The sequence below is a fragment of the Ursus americanus genome, chromosome 12 (assembly GCF_024610735.1).
Source record: "Ursus americanus isolate L20-20 chromosome 12, mUrsAme1.1.p, whole genome shotgun sequence".
NCBI lineage: Eukaryota > Metazoa > Chordata > Mammalia > Carnivora > Ursidae > Ursus > Ursus americanus.
In genome coordinates this window covers 69,620,516-69,643,876 of record NC_142138.1, presented here as the reverse complement: position 1 = coordinate 69,643,876, position 23,361 = coordinate 69,620,516, and the positions used below count along the sequence as shown (strand labels likewise).

General features: G+C 47.2%; 4 protein-coding genes across 4 annotated transcripts; 2 read left to right on the top strand and 2 right to left on the bottom strand.

Moving 5' to 3' along the window:
- Nucleotides 1-503: 503 nt before the first annotated feature.
- LOC123779214 (histone H2B type 2-E) lies at nucleotides 504-6,215 on the bottom strand. The gene has a single exon (XM_045777141.2). The coding sequence runs from the start codon at nucleotides 6,121-6,123 to the stop codon at nucleotides 5,743-5,745; it is 381 nt and encodes a 126-aa protein (XP_045633097.1). The 5' UTR covers nucleotides 6,124-6,215; the 3' UTR covers nucleotides 504-5,742.
- Nucleotides 6,216-6,357: 142 nt separating this feature from the next.
- On the top strand, nucleotides 6,358-6,985 carry H2AC18 (H2A clustered histone 18). Its single transcript, XM_045777140.2, has one exon. It carries the CDS (start codon nucleotides 6,484-6,486, stop codon nucleotides 6,874-6,876), a length of 393 nt encoding a protein of 130 aa, XP_045633096.1. The 5' UTR covers nucleotides 6,358-6,483; the 3' UTR covers nucleotides 6,877-6,985.
- An 855-nt stretch (nucleotides 6,986-7,840) lies between these two features.
- Nucleotides 7,841-8,756, top strand: LOC148109231 (histone H3-like). Its single transcript, XM_087865758.1, has one exon. The coding sequence runs from the start codon at nucleotides 7,862-7,864 to the stop codon at nucleotides 8,408-8,410; it is 549 nt and encodes a 182-aa protein (XP_087721884.1). The 5' UTR covers nucleotides 7,841-7,861; the 3' UTR covers nucleotides 8,411-8,756.
- Nucleotides 8,757-21,912: 13,156 nt separating this feature from the next.
- On the bottom strand, nucleotides 21,913-22,314 carry LOC123779217 (histone H4). The gene has a single exon (XM_045777145.2). The coding sequence runs from the start codon at nucleotides 22,274-22,276 to the stop codon at nucleotides 21,965-21,967; it is 312 nt and encodes a 103-aa protein (XP_045633101.2). The 5' UTR covers nucleotides 22,277-22,314; the 3' UTR covers nucleotides 21,913-21,964.
- Nucleotides 22,315-23,361: the final 1,047 nt, after the last annotated feature.

Sequence of the window (23,361 nt, the reverse complement as noted above, 5' to 3'; positions counted from 1 at the left end):
TAGATTTCAATATATCTTTTTAGAGGACAAAATTCAACCTATAACAGTAGTCAACATCTGTGGTAAGCTGAACATGGCCCCCAAATATGTCCACATCTAAGTCCCTAGAATCTGTTAATGTTACCTTATATGGCGAAGGGACTTTACTGATACGATTTTGAAATAGGAAGATTATCCTCAATTATTTGGTTGAGCCCCAAATGTAATCACCAGGGCCCTTATCAGAGTAAAGCAGAAAGGTCAAGAGAGGAAAAAGGTGATGAAAGCAGAGAGAGATTTGAAGATGATATGATGCTGGCTTTGAAGAGGAAAGAAGGGACCATGAGCAGAGAAAGGCCCCTCTAGAAGCTGGAAAGTGCATGGGAATGGAGTCTCCCCCTAGAGCCTTTGGAGAGAGTCGTCTTCGTTTCCACTTGGTGAAACTGATTTTGTACTTCTGGTCTCCAGAACTGTAAGAGAGTATGTGTGTGTGTTTTTAAGATTTTATTTATTTATTTATTTGAGAAAGAGAGAGAGAGAGAGAGAGTGAGTGAGAGAGAGACAGCACAAGCCAGGGTGAGAGGCAGAGGGAGAAGCGGATTCCCTGCTGAGCAGGGAGCCCAATGCAGGGCTTGATCCCAGGACACTGGGATGATGACCTGAGCTGAAGGCAGACACTTAACCAACTGAGCAACCCAGGCGCCCCTACATCTGTGTTTTAAGCCACAAAGTTTGTAATACAGTTAGTTGTCTCTTGAAGAACCTGAACTGCACAGGTCCACTTGTACACATTTTTTGATAAATACAGCACAGGTCTCTAAATGTATTTTCCTTATGATTTTCTTAATAACATCTTTTCAGGGACACCTGGGTGCCTCAGTCAGTTAAGTGTCTGCCTTCAGCTCAGGTCATGATCCCAGGGTCCCGGGATTGAGCCCCACATTGTGCTCCTTGCTTAGCAGGGAGCCTGCCTCTCTCTTTGTCTGCTGTTCCCCCTGCTTGTGTGCTCTCTCTCGCTCTAACAAATAAATAAAATCTTCAAAAAAAAAAAATATTTTCTTTAGCTTATTTTATTGTAGGAAAACAGTATACAATACATATAACATACAAACTATGTGTTAATGACTGATGTTATCAGAAAGGCTTCCTTCCAGCCAACAGTAAGCTATAGTAGTTTGGGGGGAATCAAAATTCATATGCAGATTTTTCACTGTCAGGGGTCGGTGCCCCAAACCTGTTGTTGTCCAAGGATCAACTGTAATTTGTTACAACTGCAAAGTTTATTTCCAACTAGGCCATAGGAAACTAATACAACAGCTATATATAGGATATTTTTTTCACAATTGAAGAAATTTGAATATGGATTGTGCATAACTTAATATTTTTAAGTCAGTATTAAATTTGTTTCATATAACAATGGTATATAGTTATATAGGAGCATGTCTTTATTTTTAAGGGAGACATGCTAAAGTGTTTAGGGAGAAGTTAAGATGTTTGCAACTTATTTTCAAATTGTTCAGAAAATGTATAAATGTGCATGAAAAGTGTTAAAGCAAATGCAGCGAATAGTAACAGTTGGTGAATCTAGATAAAGATATGGTTGAAGATCTATTTTTTTCAACTTTTCTGTAGGTTTGGACTCCCTATCCTTGAGAAATTTTTTAAAAATGTGATTAAAGATTTTAAATACTACAGAAACAGCTTTCATAGACATTATCATCCATTTTATTTTTGCAATAAAATAAATCTATGTTAACTGATGCAATTTTAACATGAACCTATAAGATGTTTCAGCTCATTAAAGGGCCGATGTGTGTTCGTGAGTGATCATCTGTTAACTAGAACTCTGAATGTTATCTCTTGCTCATCGTACTTGCTCTACTCATTAAGGATATGAGTGACTTAAGTGCCTGCACTAGTCCAAGGATACGCAAATCACAATGGCTTAGACATTCAGTTATTCTGTCTTCTACAGTCTGAGGTTGAAACTGAAGTTGGATAGGGGATTTTAGTCAAATACTGAGACCAAAGCTAAGTCATTTCCAGGGAAAGAACATATCTTGACATGTTACAGTGACTCTAAGTGCTTTCAGAAAGAGATGGCAGATCATCTACAAAAGAGCCAGAATCAGCTTTCTACACCTACCCCCTTTCTCTTCCCTGAACTCCAGATTATCATATTTCATATTCCTATTTGGGAATTTGATCTTTCCTATCTGATTCCTTCTTGATATTTCCACTTGGATAGCTACCAGGTGTCTCACAATTTTGTCCAAAAACCTGCAATTAATTCTTTATTCTTCTCCTGTCATAACCTACATTATGTTCATCAGTTTCAATTAAAATATATCTTCACTGCTTCTCAAATCTCCACTGATACTGATGTGGGAAACAAAGGCAGAAGAAAAATTATTAAACTTCCTTACTACCTACAGCCCATGGACAAGTCCTTGAAACAGGCGGAGTGACACTCCTCTAGGGACTCAACCGCCTCGATGTTAATACTTCGCTAAGAGCAAAAGGCAATCCTGGCCTGAGCCCCTCCCTGCCCTCCCCAGGATCCTGTAAGTCTACTTTAGTGTATAAAAATTCCTTTAGAAATTTCCTTTATCTCTAAACCCCCCAAGATACGTGTTGGCAATCATCCCCCAAGCATATGGCCCACCGATATACATCTGAAGGGTCTCATGACTAAGGTTTTAATAGACGGTAATAAATGACCTTTTCCCAGCAGTAGCTAGCCCCCTCAAGGTCCTGGAAACCTTGCTTCCAAAATTCCTTAGAGACTTATGCTATCCCTAATCCCCTCCCAACTTGAGGGTATATAATAGGTCACTCTTCATGACCCCGGTGCAACTCTTTCTGCCTGCGGGTCCTGTCCCCGTGCTTTAATAAAATCACCTTTTTGCACCAAAGACTTCTCAAGAATTCTCTCTTGTGGGGCACCTGGGTGGCTCAGTCGTTAAGCGTCTGCCTTTGGCTCAGGTCATGATTCCAGCGTTCTGGGATCGAGTCCTGCATTGGGCTCCCTGATCAGTGGGAAGCCTGCTTCTCCCTCTCCCACGCCCCCTGCTTGTGTTCCCTCTCTCCCTGCCTCTCTCTGTGTCAAATAAATGAATAAAATCTTAAAAAAAAAAAATAATTCTCTCTTGGCCATCGGCTTCGAACCCTAACGTCTTTCCTTCATCAACAGCACCTGTCTCTCTCCTGCTACTACTTTTGCTCTCCTACAGTCTATTTTTTAACATAGCATCCTGGGTGAGCTTTAAAAAAAAAAGTCAATTAATGTCATTACTCTGATCAAACTATCCAAAGGCACTCCAACTCATTTGGAATAAAAGACAGTATCTTTGCAATGGCCTATGAGGCCTCTCTGTGGCCTACATGATCTGACCCCCAACTATCTCCCTGATCTCGTCTCTCTGCAGATAATTCCTTTGCTGGCTGTGTTTCAGCCATAGTAGCATTGCTTATTCCTTGACTCCCTAAACTTGTGCCTGCCTCAGGGCCTTTGCACTTGTTTTCCAGTTCTTAGAATACTCTTCTCCAAGATAGGCTATGGCTCACTATCTGCTCAAATATTAACTCATCAGACCTGTTGTCCACACTGTATACCATATTGTTGTACTTCATAGCACGTATCATTCCCTGAATATTATACGATTATACATTTCTTTCATTTGCTTGTTTTCACCATCCATCAACTAGCATGTAGCTTTATGTGGACAGGGCCTTTTTCTTCTCTGTTTACTGCTGCATCCCCAGCATGTTTTATTTATCTGAGGGTGCAAAATGTTTTTCCCTCATTTCCTTTATTGCAGGAAATGGGGTGCACAGATTCTCATAGTGGAGCCTGAACAGATGTCTGTTTTGCTTTCACACTTGTAAGTGTAAATTTTGGTGCAAAAGGGAATTATTGATGGATAATATAGTTACACTGAGTCACCTCCACCTGTTTTTGGCTTTCCTACCGATACCTCCCCAACATGTAATTACGGCATTTGCCCAACATCCTGTGTGCTTCTTAAAATGTTTTCATTATATTCCTACCCTGTAAACTCAAACCTTCCCCTATTTTCTTTTCTCCTCCCCATCTCCACGCTTCAGCCTTCTGACTAATCTCTTAGTAGATTCAAGCAAAGGCACGTGCAAAAGCAGGAAAATGTTTCCTGAGGTCTAACCATTGGAAAGAAGGGATGGATTCAGTAGAATACTAGGAAATAAGTTATTGTTCTTTAATTGGGCAGGGCAGACAGGGGGTAATAAAAATCATGCTGGAGGATAATATTTGGGATTTTATGTAGGTACAGGAGAAAAAAAAAGTACACCCAAGGGGATGAGCTAGGACACTTGCAGTGTGCCTAACATTTTTTTCAGGAAGTTTTAGTTTTACACCTTTATTTTAGTACCTTATCTTCTGTTCTCACTTAACCTCTTTAAAATGTATTTCCAAACACTTATCAATAAAGGTAGAAAGGCAAACTCCTAGGCTATATTTGGTGCCCTGAATTAATGAGGGAATAAATGAAACTAATTTTGTATGTAGTATTATAAACAATCTGAGAAAGGACAATTTAGGAAAAAGGAAGCGTCTGGGTGGTGACTGAAAACTGCCAACAGGCTCTGACCAAGTAAATGGCAACTACACAGTCAGAATGCCAGTGGTTATCAAACATATGAATCAGCTGGAGCGTTCCAGAAGTTGTTCATCCTTGCCTCTCACCCCAGTGCCCATGATCTGGGTTCCGTGGAAAGGTGTGTGACTTTAGGGATAGACTGACTGATTCAGGGTCGAATGGCCTTTGAACTGTTTCAAGAAGCACTACTTTTAAATATCTAGTCTCTAAAATGGAGAAAGCCCTTTTTATTCTCTAATAATTAGTGCCTCTATTTTCAGAGTGGAAGTGAATGAACTGTTCCAAGCAAGTGACAAACATTTTTAAGACTTAAAGCTTTAACAATGTAAGTTTCTGGACATTTTATGATTAGCAGGCCCAGGTTCTGGAAATCCCTGGGCATCTATAAACCCTCTTTCCTCCTTCCTTCCTTATCCAGATAGTAAAATACCAAAACTACAATATGGAGAATTGTGTACTTCTCAACACGTGAGCAAAAACAGATTATAGATAAGTGGCCTTTTTATTATCTCATTCTGACAATTTAACGTCCCCAGTTTGAGCAGTAAATACATACTGATTCAGTGTACCTGAAAGGAATACCAAACTGGGACAGGAGAGGTATGTAAACTAGAAATTACTTCAACGACATAACGAAGAGACTGAGATACATGGTAAAGGTTTACTTACAGGTGATGAGCGTGGTTTCAAACGTATTGCTGTGCAGTTTTACAAACACATGAATCTTCCAGAACAAGAAAAGTGCAATTAAAAAGTGCAGATCCAATCTAATTGCCTTACAATAAACAATCCTTAAACACGAATTTTTCCAATCTTGAGACTTCCGTTGACTGCCACGCATCGCTAACCATTTCACTGTTAGAGCTGTTACTTTTCAGAGAGAATACACGTACACTACCTAGCTCTCCACCATGCTAAATCAGGTCCCACCTCGCGTTCCTTTCTGGTCTTCCAAAGGAAAAGGCTGATATTAAGGAAATAAAAGTAAGTGGTATAAAAAGAGAAGGAATTTCGAATGTTAAGTAGAGAAAACAGCTTCTTTCAGCGAGAAGGTGGGTGGCTCTGAAAAGAGCCTTTGGAGTGAAGCGGCCAGCGACCCGTGCGAGCGCCGCGTCCCGGCAGGGACTCACTTGGAGCTGGTGTACTTGGTGACCGCCTTGGTGCCCTCGGACACGGCGTGCTTGGCCAGCTCGCCGGGCAGCAGCAGGCGCACGGCCGTCTGGATCTCCCGGGACGTGATGGTCGAGCGCTTGTTGTAATGCGCCAGGCGGGAAGCCTCGCCGGCGATGCGCTCGAAGATGTCGTTGACGAAGGAGTTCATGATGCCCATGGCCTTGGACGAGATGCCGGTGTCGGGGTGCACCTGCTTGAGCACCTTGTACACGTAGATGGAGTAACTCTCCTTGCGGCTGCGCTTGCGCTTCTTGCCGTCCTTCTTCTGGGCTTTGGTGACCGCTTTCTTGGAGCCCTTCTTGGGCGCGGGAGCGGACTTTGCGGGCTCGGGCATAGCGGGAAGCACGAGCGGCAGACAAGAGCAAGAGCGGACCACAGACGCAAACAGCGCAGGGAGGCCCAGGCTACCGGAAGCGCCTCAGTACTTAAAGAGGCCGTAGGCAAATTAAGGCTCTGGTTACGCTGCGTCGTGATTCGCGCGTGTTCGGCGGCGCTCCTGCGCGGGGACGAGATTATGTAAATGAGCGGATTCTGGCCGAGCCACCGTATTGGCCGTCAGGACAACGACCTTCATTAGCCAATGGAGGCGCTCCGTAGACAATCCGGGTTCTGCCTATAAAAGGGTGAAGTGGCGGGCTGTGTGGCGACTTTCTCGGTGGGCAAGTGGGAGTTGTTCGCGGCGAGCGTCGCTGTCATGTCTGGTCGTGGCAAGCAAGGAGGCAAGGCCCGTGCCAAGGCCAAGTCGCGGTCGTCCCGCGCTGGCCTGCAGTTCCCGGTGGGCCGAGTGCACCGCCTGCTGCGCAAAGGCAACTACGCCGAGCGGGTGGGGGCGGGCGCGCCGGTGTACATGGCGGCGGTGCTGGAGTACCTGACGGCGGAAATCCTGGAGCTGGCGGGGAACGCGGCCCGCGACAACAAGAAGACGCGCATTATCCCCCGCCACCTCCAGCTGGCCATCCGCAACGACGAGGAGCTGAACAAGCTGTTGGGCAAAGTCACCATCGCCCAGGGCGGCGTTCTGCCCAACATCCAGGCCGTGTTGCTTCCCAAGAAGACGGAGAGTCACCACAAGGCAAAGGGCAAGTGAGGCCGGCGTCAGGAAGCCCAGCCCGCCCTGGTCTCGAAGGGGGCACCTGTGAAATCAAAGGCTCTTTTCAGAGCCACCCACTTTCTCAAATAAAAGAGCTGTTACAGTAGTCCGTTTTCTCCGTTGCCCTTTTCGCCCGTCGTAGGCCGAGCCCCGGGGAGGGGAGGGGGTTGCTCCTTCCCCGTTGCTCGCCTCTTTGAACCTTGAGCGTTCGACCCTCTTTATTGTGTCTCGTGGGTCGCAGACCTTAGGGCTGACGAGGCAGGTGGAGGAGCCAGACCTCTTTGGGGGCAGCCACGGCCGATTCGCTCCTAAGTACCGTTAGGCGCCCCCGACCCACGTCTCAGGAGTGGGGGCCGAGTGCGCAGCTTCCCCAGTTCCCGAGGCCTTTGCCCAGCACACACGTGCAGCCCCGGCCGGCAGGGGAGCGGGCAGTTTCCGGGAGTGGGGCGGACCTGGTCCTTGGCTTAACTGAGCGGGTTATCTTAGTCCAGCAAAAGGGAGGGACCGCTTTCGCAGCGGAGGCGCAGGTCCCCACTTGGGTTTCTGGAGGCGAGATCTCGCGCTCGGGAGGCGGTGGGGATGGGGGTCTTGGGGTGAGGTGAGACAACCTTCCAATCCGAAAACCAGCGACAGGCGGGAAGAAAGGTCCGTCAGACGAACCAGGGGGGGGCTCTTAAAAGGTAAGGCGTTTTGGGGGACGGGGGGGCAAACGCAAGATTGAGGTTGAATTGGGGAGACAGCGCGGGAAGGAAGGGGGGTACCGTGTTCTAAGGGGGGGGAAGGGCTGAGGAGGAACAACATTCTGACACGGTCGCGAACCAAAATGACCCTCCCCCGCCCCGCCGGCCGAAAAGAAAGGCAACACAAGGTACGGAAGACTGCAGGCAAACTGGAAAGTAGAAAAAGCGAGGCGGGTGGGCGGGGTTAGGGAGGATTCTGCCCAAGCCAATGGGTGACGCCAGGGCGTGTGACGTCACAGCCAATGGACAGCCAGCGCGGGACTTTCAATTATTGTCCCGCCCAATCGGAAAAAGACGGTGCCTATAAAGACTGCTGCGGCGGGCGGAGGTCCCGTTACTCTCGCTGCTGCTGCGCTGGTGAGCTGGTGTTTTGGTTCGCCATGGCTCGCACAAAGCAGACCGCCCGCAAGTCGACCGGTGGCAAGGCCCCGCGCAAGCAGCTGGCCACCAAGGCGGCCCGCAAGAGCGCGCCGGCCACGGGCGGCGTGAAGAAGCCGCACCGCTACCGGCCGGGCACCGTGGCCCTGCGGGAGATCCGGCGCTACCAGAAGTCCACCGAGCTGCTGATCCGCAAGCTGCCGTTCCAGCGGCTGGTGCGCGAGATCGCGCAGGACTTCAAGACGGACCTGCGCTTCCAGAGCTCGGCCGTGATGGCGCTGCAGGAGGCGAGCGAGGCCTACCTGGTGGGGCTGTTCGAGGACACGAACCTGTGCGCCATCCACGCCAAGCGCGTCACCATCATGCCGAAGGACATCCAGCTGGCTCGCCGCATCCGCGGGGAGCGGGCTTAAGTGAGCGCTCGGCTCGAGGTTCCATCCTATCTAAAGGCTCTTTTCAGAGCCACCCACAGCAGCACGCGGAAGAAGCTGTGCCACTTAGTCGTCGGCTCTTTCTCGGCGGACGCTCCCCTATGGCGGGAGGGTGGACGTTAGAGCGGGGTAGAGGCCACGCGCCGTGTCTAGGTTGCCCAGTTGGCTGGCTTCCTTGTCCGGGGCCGCCAGGACCCCCGGAGACGGCCGTGCGTGCTCGCTTTACTCTTCGGGCCCCTCTGGGCCGGGGGGTGAGGGGCGTCTTTATGGGCTCCACCGTGACCCAGGGTCGTCAACTGTAAGGAGAGGAGGGGCTTACGGGCTCGAGAGGCGGCGAGGCGTCCCGAGCGCGCCCCGGCTGGCTTTTTAAGAAAGGCCGCGGGCGGGTGGGGGGAGCCGGCGCGGCGGTCGCTGCGTGCCGGCGGCCTCCACATCCCCCCGGAAGTGGCCCCGAGGGGCGCGGCGTTCCGGCTGGGGAGGGAAATCGCCACCTTCGCGTCGCCCGACCTCTGCCGGGTCAAGTTCGGGATTCCCGAGCTTTGAGCATACCTAAGTCCCTCACTTTAGCCGTAGGATAATTCCTCCCATGCTCTACCTCTAAGCCAAATTTGGGAGGGCAGGAGAGGCAGAGATTTACCTGACCTAAAGAGACTTGGCCTGAGCTGGGCCCTCGTCCATTCTCTGCCTGAGCAGGAGTGAGACTCCCGTGTGTTCTGAGGTCTCTCTCAACGCTTCGACTGGTGTCTGGTGTCTCTGTCCAGACTTGGTATTATCTGTTTTCTTCAGACACACTGGAGCTCTTCAGGTATGGGAGAGGTTACCCAGAGAAAGGACTGACGGGCGGCTTCTGAGTGAAAGTTCTCGGGAAGAGAGAATAAAGACAGAACATGTCCTTTGGGCGATGAAGTTCCCCACAATTAGGAGATAGTGAGGGTGTGGGGCTTCGGGATGCTTCTTGGACCACTGCAAAGGGGAAGCAGAGGCGGAATGGCACGGAGTCCTGCAGAGCCCCCCCACAGAGCTCGGATGTAAAGGCTCTGCAGGTTTGAGATGACGCCTCTTTAAATTTGGTCACTTCCTTGCCCTCAAGACTTAGGTTTTCTGTTTTGTTGCAGCACAATGACAAGTTAACATTCCAGTAAGAATTCACAAGGGAAAGGAAGGAAACTTAGTTTTTTAAAGCTCCTGTAGCCTCTCCTGAAATGTGTCCAAAGCGGGAGACCGGTGTATTTTTGTAGGGACAGTGGCTCCTCCTCCAGGGTCACAGCAATCTCCAGAGCGTGCCACCAGGTTCCTAGTTAGACCCTGACTCCCTGCTTAGACCCTCCGTGCAGGGTAGATCCATGGTCAGGGGTCTGTACTCTGAGTTCAGAAGTGGTAACTGTTAGAGGTGTGGGAGGGCACCATCTTTGCAGGCACCATCTCATCTACCTACGGCAAACCTTTCAGGGACAAGCAGGGCTTTCTGAGGTACAATCCAAGGCTCTGGGGGTGTGGAATGTACAACATCTCAGGCCCAGGAGTGGCTGAACAGACCCTGAGACCTGTGATGTTGGTTACAGGTGTCAGTCCTCCACATCCTGTGTTTGCCCCCAGTATCACACCTGCTTTAATTTACCAATATGAGCACCTCTAACCTCCAGGAAATCTCCCTGTCTGAACCTCAAAGGGAAATTAGTGGCATTGTTGATAGGAATAGAAGAAAACCTTGTGTTCCAGTTACTGTAAATACTTCCCTCTCAGCCATCTTTCAAATCTTTGTTTAGGAGACCAGCACAAACTGAGTACATGAATACAAGATAATGATTTAAAATGTCAGTTTTCACATTTAATAATTTTTGTACTTAATTGTCTACTGTTCAGTGAGAGTTAAAAGAGTTAAGGACAAGGTAAACAAATGTTCTTTCTGTCATAATTCGTTTCTACATCTCTAGCTCAGTAGCCGGAAGAGTCTACCCTGAACCTGCGGGGGTTTTGTTTTTTGTTTTCTTTAAGACTTTTTCATTTATTTGACAGAGAGGGAGCGCACAAGCAGAGGGAAAGGCAGAGAGAGAGGGAGAAGCAGGCTCCCCGCTGAGCAGGGAGCCCAATGCGGGATCCTGGGAGCATGACCTGAGCCAAAGGCAGGCATTTAACTGACTGAGCCACCCAGGCATCCCTGAACCTGGGACTTTTAAGAAGTGAAAAACAGTTTTTGTTCAGATTTAAATCTGCCTTAGGGTAGTGGCTGTGTGCGCATGCCCAGAGGTAAGCTCCGTGGTATAGGTAAGCTCCGTGGTATGGCCCTGTTGACACTACCTTTGCTTCCTTGGGAAAGGACCTGGCCTCTGGGTTCACACCCCCTCTTGGTGAACCTTATCCTTCTCCACATCCCCATCTCAACCTTCTCATGTTCTCCTGTTTCTCTGCCAGGCCCACCCATATTCCTGGTTTCATCCATGCTGGCCTTGGCTTTTTCTTCCCTCCAACTCAAAGGAGATCATGGGTTTCCTGCTTGCCATATCACTGCCTCCCTCAAGTGCTCCCAAACTGCTGTCTTTGCTGAGCCCCCTGTCTTGAGCTGTACACCAATGTTTCTGCCAGGTGGCCAGGTCTTTCTGGATAGGTAACAGGCGATTCACGCTCATCTTCTCAAAGTGCACCAACTTGCTTCCCAATGCTATTTTCCCCCTTTCATGTTCCCTGTCTTGCTGAAAGATACCTTCATCCCCCAGTCTGTTCAGGGCAGAAGTTCCTTCCTCTGGCCCTTTGTCCAAATTTCATGAGGCACCAAATGTTATCAAATCTACGTTCTGACTTTGAATTCTATCACCCTTTCTCTATCCATCCAGGGTCCCTGCATTAACTGAGCCCCCACCCACTCTGGTCTGGAGGATCAAGCATCCGGGCTAGACCCTGCCCTCCTGCGAAGCTTTCACTCTGTGTGAGAGCTATCTTTTTTAGAGAGCGTTTTTTTTGAGCCTGTCACTCTGGTGTTTTAATTTTGTCCACCTCCCTCCCATTCCCTTCAGGTTAAAGTCTACCTTCTTTTGCATGGCAGTTCAGAGCAATGGAGGTTAATAACTAGTAGAGATGATGACTTCAGCAGGCAAATCTCTGTAGGCCTCACTTTTCCAATTTGTAAAAGGGGGACAATAGCATCTTGCTAATAGGTTTTTGGAAATATTAAAAGTGACAATTCCTATAAGGAACTTAGCACAGTGTCTGGCCCAGAATAAACATTCAATTAATTTTAGCTACTCTATTAACAGTTATTACATTTAAAAGATTCCAATGAGAATTAACATACATCTGGTTCCTGGCATTTCTCAGAGCCTCCCCAGCTTGCAGATGCTCTGCCAGCCAAACAAGTAAGTTCCAGCCCCACAGAGCATCTGCAATCCCCAAGTATAGATGTCTTCACACATTCCATTTTTTCTATCTAGAATTTTTTCTGTCCTCCCCCTTTTTGTAGCCCCAGGAACGCCTGCTCATTCTTCAAGATCCAGCCCTATGTAGCGCCCCTTCCCTATCTCTTCTTCACCCTCATCTCCTTGGGCCCTCTCCTTGCCTCTCCCTCCTTGCCCCTCCCTACTTACACCCATTCCTTTGCCCTCAGCAGTAGGCCGGCAGCATTGCTCAAGGTGAAGATCATCTTGTTTCCTCTCTTGTTCAGCCGTGTGGCATCAGCACCCAGGCAGTGCCAGGCACACCACGGGCAGTCAGGAAATGCTTGCCAAGGGGCCTGTCCTTTGGCTCTTACATGAGAAAGTTGGGAACAAAATGCCCCAGCTGTGGGGTCCTAGCAGTTAGAGATCAACAGGAGGTCTGAGCTGGACCTCTGCAAAGAACTTCCAAGGTCCTCGGGGGGTGTTTTGGAACATGGGCGCAAGAAACTGCCCGTGCGCAGAGTGTCTGGAAAACTTGTTCCTGGTGATAGTAACTGAGAAAAGAGTTCCCTGAGCTATCCCCCCACCAGCACCCCCAATCCGTTGCTGAATGCAGATGATCTGGGGAGGAATGTCTGTCTTTATATCTCCAAAGACCTCAGATTTAGCCCTGCTAATCGGATTTTCGGGGGACTTGATAGGGGGACCAGGAGCAGAGAGTTAATTACCCATTAGGAGAGGTGGGAAGAGAAGGAAGGATGGCAAAGGAGAGAAAGGGGATAGAAAACAAAGTCCAAGGTCCTTGCTGCTACAAACTGGAGTTGAAGCCTGAGGCCCTTTACGGGTAGGACCAGGGCTCCTGACCCCTAACCAGGGAGAGGCTCCAAAGAGAAAAGACTGGATCTCCATTTCCTCATGTGATCATAATTGCACCTAATCCAGGAATGTTGTGAGGATGAAAACAAACCATACAGTCCACACAAAATGCTTGGAAAAGAACCTTACATGTGGTCGTAAGTCAGTGTTAATAGATCATTAACATCAAGGATGGAAATATTAGGGACATTAATATGAATTGAGGTAAGTCCAAGTTACAACCATGTCAAGTCACAATCATGACACACATAAAAACTGATGAATAATTGTAAATACACGACCAGCTTCTACACAGTGTGGATCAGGCAGTAATAGCATCCAGGTCCAGGTTCCTAGGTGGCTTACGGCTCATTTTTCACTCACCTCTCATTCAATTTCACAAAAACCCTGGGAGGCAGGGTGGGCTTTTTTTTTTTTTTTTAAGATTTTATTTGTCAGAGAGGAGAGAGAGAGAGAGCACAAGCAGGGCGAGCAGCAAGCAGAGGGAGAAGCATGCTCCCTGCCGAGCAAGGAGCCCGATACGGGACTCGATCCCAGGACCCTGGGATCATGATCTGCGCCAAAGGCAGATGCTTAACCAACTGTGCCACCCAGGCATCCCCAGTTCCTGTTTTCTAAATCAATTTTACCACTTGCTAATGGGTTACAACCTGCAACTGAAAACCACTGCAATAAAGAAAATTATGAAAAGTAAAATCATCACTGAAATTAAAAATTATTACTCTATTTAGCAGGAATCCCAGCATTGCTTCATGCCTGGAAGCACGGGTATGAGTTTGCAGCATTTATGGGAATCGGCTCTTCAGCTGTGTGAGGAGCCATGCATATAATGGAAGGCATGCAGTGGCAGGTGACGGAGAAGGTTCAGATGAGTTCTCCGGAAGCTCAGAGGGAAAGGTCCCTTCTAATGGAGGGAATCAGGGAGCTCTTCCTATAGGAGAGCTTGGCTGAGGTAGGGAGTCTAGTCCAGGCAGAGGAACCAGAAAAAGGAGAACTGTGAGTGGTGGCCAGTCCACAGGGCGGGCCAAGGCCAGGAACGGGAAAGGAATTTTCAGTGGTGGAGACTTTAAGGCCAGCTTATTGGGGGTCTTTTTGGGGGTCACCATGCTGACCCAGGGAGGGGTAAATTTTATTCTGTAAACAGCATAAGGGAAAGGATTATAGAAGAGGAAGCAAAATATTTAACATGTATATGTAGAGATGCTCAGAAATATTAGTAAAAAGGGGCACCTGGTGGCTCAGTTGGTTAAGCGTCTGACTCTTGACTTTGGCTCAGGTCGTGACCTCAAGGTCATGAGATGGAGCCCTGTGTCAGGCTCACACTGGGCACGGAGCCTGCTTAGGATTCTCCCTCCCCCCCAACTTGTGTACACACACACGCTCTCTCTCAAAATAAACAAACAAATAAATATTGGTAATCAGAGAAAGGCATATTAAAGCAATAGGAGATGTCACTTTACTCTGGATACTCTGGGAAATACTGGAAAGCTGAATAAGGCCAAGAATTTGCCAGGACAGAGGGCTTCGATGGTTGGTGCCCTACTGGTGGGGTGTGGACCAGGGCAGCCATTCTGAAGAGCAGCCTGGTGCTTCTTAGGCCAATTTAGGGATACACATGCCAGGAACCAACAATTCTGTTTTTGAATATTTATTCAAAACTTCTCACACCAGCTTATCACGGTACATGACAAGGATGATGGGGCATTAGAAACAATGTGGGCATTTGTCACTGGGAGAGTAGACAGAGAAAATGTGGTGGAGTCACTCTATGGAGGGCTCCGAAGCAGGAAGAGACAGTGGATTAAATGGACACCTAACAAGGACAGATCTTAAAAACACAGGTCTGAGGGAAATAAGATAACAAATGGAATTTGATGTAAAACAATACTATTTATATAAATTAAAATACATTAATATATTTTGTAATCATACGTAGAAACAAAAAGGTACTTTAAACATAGAATGGTTTTCTATGTGGAGTGAAGGAAAGTTCGGGAAACGAGGATAAAAGAGAACAAGGAAAGGGAGGGAAGCCAATAGAGGGTAGTGCCTTAAGCAGGTGGGTCACAGAATCCGAGCTGTGTGTAAAGAAGGTCAGTTTGGGGTGCAAGCGCAAACGGAGTGAGAGGTGAGCGGCACCCAAGGCAGGAGGCCAGGTCAGAGGCCACACGGACATAGCAGATGAGCGGTGCTGAGGATGAGAACAAGGAAACCAGCCACGGCAATGGAGTGGAGGGAAAGTTCTGACATTTTTGCACATAGAAGATTGCCTGAGCCTGGATGGGGGAAGGGACAGAGGCGGTTGTTGTGGGAAGAAGTAATCAAAGATAGCTCTAGACCTTCCTGCCTGAGCGACTAGGAGAATCATGCCACCCTCACGGGAATAGGCAGCCTGGGAAGGGGCGCCGCTCAGGGGCGCACGTCAAGCCCCACGGGGTCAGAGCTGTCATGGGCAGGGGCGAGGAGCCGTGTCCTTCAGGCAGCTGGGAATCTGGATCTGGACGCACATCTAGAGGCCCAGCTGGATTCTCTCATCTGCCTCTAGAAGCTAGAGAAACACTTGGGAGGTGCTGAGAAGAGCTTGCAAAGAGATGGCCCGAAGGACAGGCCTCTCCGGAACATCCACGCCACTTAAGGATCTGGTGGGGAATGGAAGCTGGTGTCGAGTTTTATCCCGGAGCTAGAGGGAAAATATAATGAGAAAATTGGACCGGATGGGGTCCTTTCCATCATCAATATTTGATGGTTTTATTAAACAAATGTGGCAAATGTATTAAGATCCTCATATTATTTGTGCTGTGAAAATTTTAGACAAATATTGTAGTAAGATTCAGGAGCACTGTAGCGTATCAGAGAATGCCAAGTTATGGGAGCCGCATACACACCAGTTTCTGGCTTTGTAAAATAAGGATATTATTTACCTTGTAGAGTTGTTCTGAGGATTTGAAACGGTACATAGTAGGTGTTCAACAGATGCGAACTATTACTCATTCTTTAATTAACAACTCAATTCAAAGAGAAGTATCTAAATTCCACCCAAGTGCCCCCTTCAAACTTGGGGAAACCAGGGGTTTCCGTGCCTCCTGACATCACCGTCTCTTTTTCCAGTGTCTTCTTCAGTCCTGCTGCCACCATTCTTGTCCAGGGCCCTCTATGGCTTAAAACAGCCCCTGAAACTGGTTTCAGTTTCTCATTCTCTGACCCCCTTCCGTCCAGCTTGCACCCGAAAAGGTCACTCTCAACTTGCCCTGAATCAACCCAGATCTCTAGGCTTTATTTTTTGGCCCTAATCTCCGCTGCCCGTTCTCAAGGTTCTCTAAGATTCAGCTCTTTAAGGATACTTAGCTATGGTATTGTGATGTACAATAAGAAATATATATTTGGCCTTTGTCCCAGTTCATCTCTCTTTAATTCTGTGTAAACTCTACATAAACTTCTGTCTCAATCTGCCTCGTTCTTATTAAAGGATGCACAGTTTTTCATTTAATGGATGTTTCTTATTTACTCAGACTCATGTTAATGCATATTTAGGTATTTTCCAGATTTTTGCCTCTAAAAACACTGCTGCAATTTATTATCCTTGTGCATAGAATTCAGAGTACATTTTTCAGTAATTTTAATAGTTTTTGCTAACTTGTCTTCCAAAAGTTTTGGTACAGCTGGCTCTGGACATCGGCAAACTTTGAAATTTGGCCGGTTATTTGGTTCTGAATCTCACAGTCCCTCTCAGACATCAGGATGAGGACAAAGTCAGGTGTTTCCTGATCTTGCAAACTTTCTTTAGGCAGTGGGTCCTCTCCAGCCCATCAGGGCCCCTGCTCAGGGCTAAACTTTGAGCTTATGAGTAAGTTTTCCTCAGCCAGGTTTTGATTTCAGGTTTCTGTTTCTTTGATTGCTCTCTTTCCCTTCCTCTCTTCCTTTGCTACTTGGTTATTGTGTTTAGCTCTGTTTTAGAGCTTATTATTACATTTCGTCTGATTGCATTGCGAAGCCATAGAAAAGGAGATAAAGGGCTGGTGGCCGCTCAGGTCATCAGGATGACCTCCTGGGCCCTTGCTCACCCCATTCCAGCCTAGTCCTTGGCTCTGTAGGCTCAGAAATTTCATTTTGTTGGTAGGCTGGGGCGGGGGGGTGGGCTCTGAGGACCTAGATCCCACTGACCAGACTCTGAAGGGACAAATGCATAAACCCTAATAATAATTGTTATCATTAATAGGTAGTAACATTCAGTGAGTTCCATAGTGCTAACTTCTTTGTAAATATTAACGCATGTTATCCACATAAAACCCTGACACGGTAGGTATTCTTTTCCTCCTAATGCTACTAATAAAGAAAACGAGGTTCCGAGATTAAGGAATTTCCCCAACATTTCCCTGTTACTAAATGGTGAAGTTAAGATCCCAACCCGAATAGTCAGATTCTAGAAATCATGCTTTTAATTTCCGATGAGAAGGGTAACCGATTCACTCATTAGCTCCCTTTAGGCAAACAGGAAGCCAAACCAGAGTCAGAAACTTGGGGAGGAACATGGAGGCAGATGACCTCAGTGGCTGCCATTATTCAGTCAGGATGCTGCTTCACTCTAAGGCTGCCTTATCGCAGGAACTGGATATGCTTCCTAGAGTCAGGAGCCCATCTGCCTTGGGCGGTATCTGGATGGTCACAACGCCATGGTTGTGTCTCTTCCCCCTTGTTCCCAGCCCTCTTCTATAATATAGCTGCTGTGCTAAGAAATTACTTCACTGTAATCACGGCTTCCCACTCTATCACCGGACAGGCAATCCCAGAGTTCACTGAACAGAAAGGCTCGTAGGCCTAATGAAGACAAATATATCAAATCACACAGTTAATTGAATCCATTTAACACGTACAACAAGGAGGAAGGGGACAGTGATGGGGGAGGTCAGCACACTTAGAAGAGGGTGCAGTGACGGTGTCCAGCCTTGACCTAGATCATCTGTCGTGGCTCCATCTGCCGCATCAGCCGTCCCCACTGGTGCTACAGTCAGAACGGTTACAGCTGCGCATGGGCGAGGAGGCTCAGCGGATGGAAGGTGTCTGAAGCTGATCTGTGTTCACTTGATCACCAACAACCTGCAGAAAAGCTATGGATTTCCCTGTGTGTGGCAGACCGAGGACATATTGGGCCACAGTAGGTCTCACCAATGGATGGCTGATTTAAGGCTTGAATACTGGGTACCTCATGTACCTCAAGAATATTCAATATGGTTCTTGGCCCTCCCACCCCTTCCTATATCTGTGTTTACACATACTCTATTTTAAAGTGTCTCAGAAGCTTATTATCTTATTATCTTATTACTTATTATCTTATTATTCTTCCTTCTTAATTTATTTCTCTACAGAAGAACTGAAATTTTTTTTTTTTTTGAGAGGGAGAGGGTTGGCGGAAGGGGGAGAGAGAGGGTCTTAAGCAGGCTCCATGCGCAGTGCAGAGCCCAAAGTGGGGCTCAATCTCACAACCCTGAGATCATGACCTGAACTAAAATCAAGAGTCAGACGCTTATCCGACTGAGCCACCCAGGCACCCCAAGAATTGAATATTCTTAAATAACACATTGAACACATTACAACAGTCACCTCAGCTGGGGAATCTATTTGATTCTTTAAGATGACTGCATTTTTCTGGTTTAATCCTGAAAAATATGGCCCTGCCAACCTGTTCATACCTAGTCTTTACCCACTGTCAACTATCCTCTCGAAACTTTGCCTATACGGACTACCCCCCCCCCCCCAGTTATAGAGCCTGTAAGAACTAGATCGGGTGAAATAGGCAATAAGTACACCAGCTTTAGTTTCTTTTTATGTCATTTCAGGGCTTTAATCTTTCACATAGATCTCCTGTGATCCTTAAAACATTCCTGTGAGAAAGACAGGAATTCTCAGTAACACTAAAGATGAGAAAACTGAACTTTGGCAAAGCTAAGATTTGTCATGGCTCATATAGCCCAGATTATCTATCTCTATCTATCTATCTATCTGTCTGTCTATCTATCTATCTATCTATCTACCATCTATCTTGTGATTGTTTGGGGGGAAATTATACATGCTTATTTTAAGAAATTCAAACAATTCAGAAATGTTCAACAAATATAAGAAAAACCAACACCGAGAAATCATTCTAAAATTTTTATAAACCTTTCGGTAATTCTCCATACAGCCATACATGTTTATATATACTAGTAACATTCTGTGTAAATGCTAGTTCAGCTCTTTTGGCTCAAGTAGAGAAATAGCATGTTCAGCAATCGCTAGAATGGGAAGTACAGAGTGAAAGGCTTCCAAGGACGAAAATAAGAATGTGGTGAAAGAGGACTCCAGAGCCGCTAGCCTGGGTTTCTGGGAGGATCCTGCAGCTATTCAGATGGGTAGGGAGCCTGGGAAGGAAAGGTGAGACTTTAGACTGGTCCACTGTGAGGACTGATTAGCGGGCCGGACACTTAAGTGCCTCTACTTCCCTGTGGAAGTAGGCCTGCCGACTGGGTTCTCTAATCATTGATACGTATTCCAGTGGAAGTCCTGAAATCAGCCAGGGAGGGGACAGATGGCAACCACGGCTGGTTCGCAGAGAGCATCTGGGTCACTCAGGGGTGGAAATGAGAAGTAAATTATCTTGTTGGAGATTAAAGAGATCAAGTAGCCAGATATTCCTTACTGGTACATAAGATTAAGAGCAATAACAAAAAGCCATGTATTGATGCAAAAAGATGCAGAGTGTGTATTCTGTAATTTGGTAATGCGCAGAGGCTGGATACAGCTAACAGAAGATTCAGTTATGCCATATAATAGTATTTAATGAAGGAGACAAAATGAGGACAAGCATCACTATTAAAATCATCGTAAAGATGATGCATAATTAGGAGATAAAGGACCATAGCTTGGAGAAACTTGAGAAGAGGAAAACATATCCATTGATTACAAAATTCAATACTATTAAAACACAAACCAATATTATTTAGGAAAACAAGCTGGCTACATTTTTCACTCAGACGTCTTTTATGTTTGCCTCAAATGCTTCGAGGAAATAAGCTGGTTTGCCTTTTTCCTCCTGTAATATTTTGTACTACAGAAAATTTACTAGGATCATTCACCTAGTGGTTTTTTTTTTCCCTCCAAAGAGAGCAAAATTTAACATTTAGGTAAACAAATTGGGGCACTATATAGTCAGACTTAAATACTTTCGTTTCCTTTAAAGAAAAACTGTTACATAGACCAGTGGTTCTCAAACTGGGTATCATAATCACCTCGAGGGTTTGTTAAAACACAAATTGCTAGGTCTTACTCCCTAGAATTTCTCAGTCAGTAAGTTTGGGGGGATCCAAGATTTTGCGTTTCTAATAAGTTCCCAGGTGATCTGATGTTCCTGGATTAGAGACCACACTTTGAGAACCGCTAGTTTAGACAAAGGACATGTTCCCCATCCCCTTCCATTATTCTTTGAGTTCTCTTCAAACTTTTGATATCTCCTCCTCCAGAGTAGCTCAGTGAGGATCAGATCTATTCAATCCACATTGCCCTTAAAATGAAAAAACAAAAACACGGTGATACTTGCCACAAGCCCCACCTCCACAGCCAAGACTTCCCATTTCCCAGCTGCCGGTGACTTCCGTAGTGGTAGGACTCCCCTGGTAACTATTGTCTACATTTTCATCCTACTGAACCGGTGCTACGAGTGCTAGTCTGCCATTTATGTAAGTATATATGTATTTTATGAACTTTTCCCTCCCCATTCTGATAAGCTCCGAGAGGGCAAATCTCTCATCCTTTGGCTTTCTGGCATCTCCATTGCTAAGCACCCTGTTTTACACCTAGTGCACCTTCGAGTGTTCGATGCTAATGAGAGCGGCCAAGTGTGGAGACCAATAAAGGAAGAGCTAGCCTATCTGTGGGGAGCTGACATAGTATTTTTTCTCTCAACAACATACATAGCCAAATTTATCTGTAAAACTATAAGCCTAGAATGCTGGAAAAAATTTCTACTTGCAAATATAATACCTATGAAACTGTAAGTTTAAGGATAAGCAATGCGGACCTACCATATTTCGTCCAAATCGGGACCATTTAGAAGTGGTAGTGCAGAGAATAGGGTTTACTGTGCTCTTTACCACACCGATCGATATACAACAATTTGCTTTGCTTTGTCAAAAATCGTGCTTTCTGATGGGTATATTCCTACTGGTCTCTACAGCAGGCCCTAACAGAAAAAGTCACATACCTGAATTAACTGTTTCTTGAAGACTTGCTTCCATGATGTTAAGATTATATAGTTTGTTCGGCTTTTATAGAAGCTGCATCTGTATCTTTGCAATGTTTTCATTGAAATAGTTATGTCCTAGGTCCTTGACTTAAATTCTCCCTTGGATGTAGCATTTCAAAAAAAAATACTCAGCAGATAATATCTCAAACTTGTTTTAAAACTGCACAGAGGGGCACCTGGGGGGCTCGTCGTTAAGCGTCTGCTTTTGGCTGGGTCATGATCCCGGGGTCCTGGGATCGAGCCCCGCGTCGGGCGGGAGGCCTGCTTCTCCCTCTCCCTCTGCTTGTGTTCCCTCTCTCGCTGTGTCTCTCTCGGCCAAATAAAATCTTTAAAAGAATAAAACTGCGCTGAGCTCATCTGTTCTGGTAACGTAGATTTCCCTTGACTTTTGGATGGTTGATGACTGGACTTGATTTTAAGTGCTCTTGCACCTTTTGGGTAAGAAGACGTATCACAAAACACCGCCCCTTTTGAAGAGGGCCCTTAAGCCATCTAGTCCCTACCCTCCTTTGGTAGAAGTAGGAAGTGAAACCCGAAATAGATGAATTGGAAGGCTCAGAACCATCAAATGGCCTAACTGGCATCTCTGGATTGGAAGCCCGTAGGCTGCCTTCCCACTTCGCCCAAGCGAATGTAACGAGCTACAGAGGACTCGACCTTGCTCTTGGCTTCACGGATCTCTACTTTCCGCAGCCCAACACTCACGAAGGACAGCGCACCCAGAAGCAAACGGAAATACTGCTTAGATTTGGAACCAGTAGCCCCTTAAGACGGGGCAGGGGGCGAACCACACCGGAAGCGAAAAAAAGAGGGCAGTTTTTTAGTGAACAACTTGGGTTCAGGTAGTTAGCGCTTCAGGGACCATTACCTCCCACTAAACCTGACCCAGACTCCAGCCCAACTATCAAAAGCAAGGGTCCCCAACGTCTAGTCCAAGTATCCAGCTCTTCTGAAGACTAGATGGTTGGCCCTAAAAAGGGCCGTTGGCATAAGTATACGCAGAGCTGAAGCGGCAGCTTAGCCTCCGAAGCCATACAGGGTGCGTCCCTGCCGCTTGAGGGCATACACCACATCCATAGCAGTGACCGTCTTGCGCTTAGCGTGCTCGGTGTAGGTGACTGCGTCCCGAATGACGTTCTCTAGGACCACCTTTAGCACACCCCGGGTCTCCTCGTAGATGAGGCCGGAGATCCGCTTGACTCCCCCACGCCGAGCAAGGCGCCGGATCGCCGGTTTAGTAATACCTTGGATGTTATCTCTCAAGACCTTGCGGTGGCGCTTAGCACCACCCTTGCCTAAACCCTTACCGCCTTTTCCCCTTCCCGACATAGCGAAATCAAACTGAAAACACAACCTCTGGATCCGTCAGGGTAGCTTTCCCCCTAATATACAAGAGCGCCGGACCAGATTGAGAACAGAAAGCGCGCGGCGGGAAGCCCGCCCCCAGTTGTCCCCGCCCCCGCTCGGCGTTGCGTCATCTCTCCGAGGCGGCTCCCTTCTCCCTGTCTCCTCGCTCCCCGCGGCTCCCTCTAACGGGCTCTTGAGAAACGACCTGTCGGCCGTCGTTCCCGGGAGAACCGAGATCCAAACGCCAGGCTGCCGGGGGCCGCAACCGTTCTCGCCTTTGTCTCCCTTCATTTGTGGACTCTCGCAGGGCGTAAGATTTAGGCTGACAAAGGTCTTTCTGGGGGGAGAAGACGAAAGGAAGAGCAAATGGAGTCGAGAGACGGGAAGGACGGCGCCAGCGCCGGGTCTGTTCCCGACGAGAGGGTCACAGGCTTCCGACGCACCGTTACATAAAACTGCAACAAAGGCAGGTCCGGGCGTTTGGCAGACCCAGGAGGCCATGTCCGGAGCAGCCGCGCCTGGGCTGTGTGCGGAGCGCGGGGAGGGCGACATGGCCCTAATTTCTGAGTCTGGTCTGTTTTGTTGTTATGGGGCAGGGAATTTCACCTCACCCAGGAGAAAGCAGATCTTAGGAACATTGGTTTCACTCTATTTGCAAGCCTTCTCGTGGAGGTCAGTGACTCCGACGCGCTGTCATCCAAAGCTCTGCTAAAAGAAGCAATATATACAGAAAGAAGACAAGGACGTTCTGTGCCTCGTTTCTACAGATCCTCTAAAATCGACCGCTGCTTTCAGCCAGAAATCAGTGACCAAATTGTGTCCCCATGGACGCCCCACGTGGAGCCAGCAAAGTTTACTGAATTGGGTTTCTCAAGGGGAAATCTTCATTTTGAAAATCATTCCCAGAAACTGCCCGATGAAGTTGATTAGGGTCCTTTAGTGATAGCATGTTTGTTACAGTACCAGGGCCCTCTGGAAGGACAATCCACCAGATGTGGTTTCTGCATCAGAAAGAATGATCTTTTTTTTCTGAAGGCTGTGTATTACCTTAAATCTTATATGCCTTT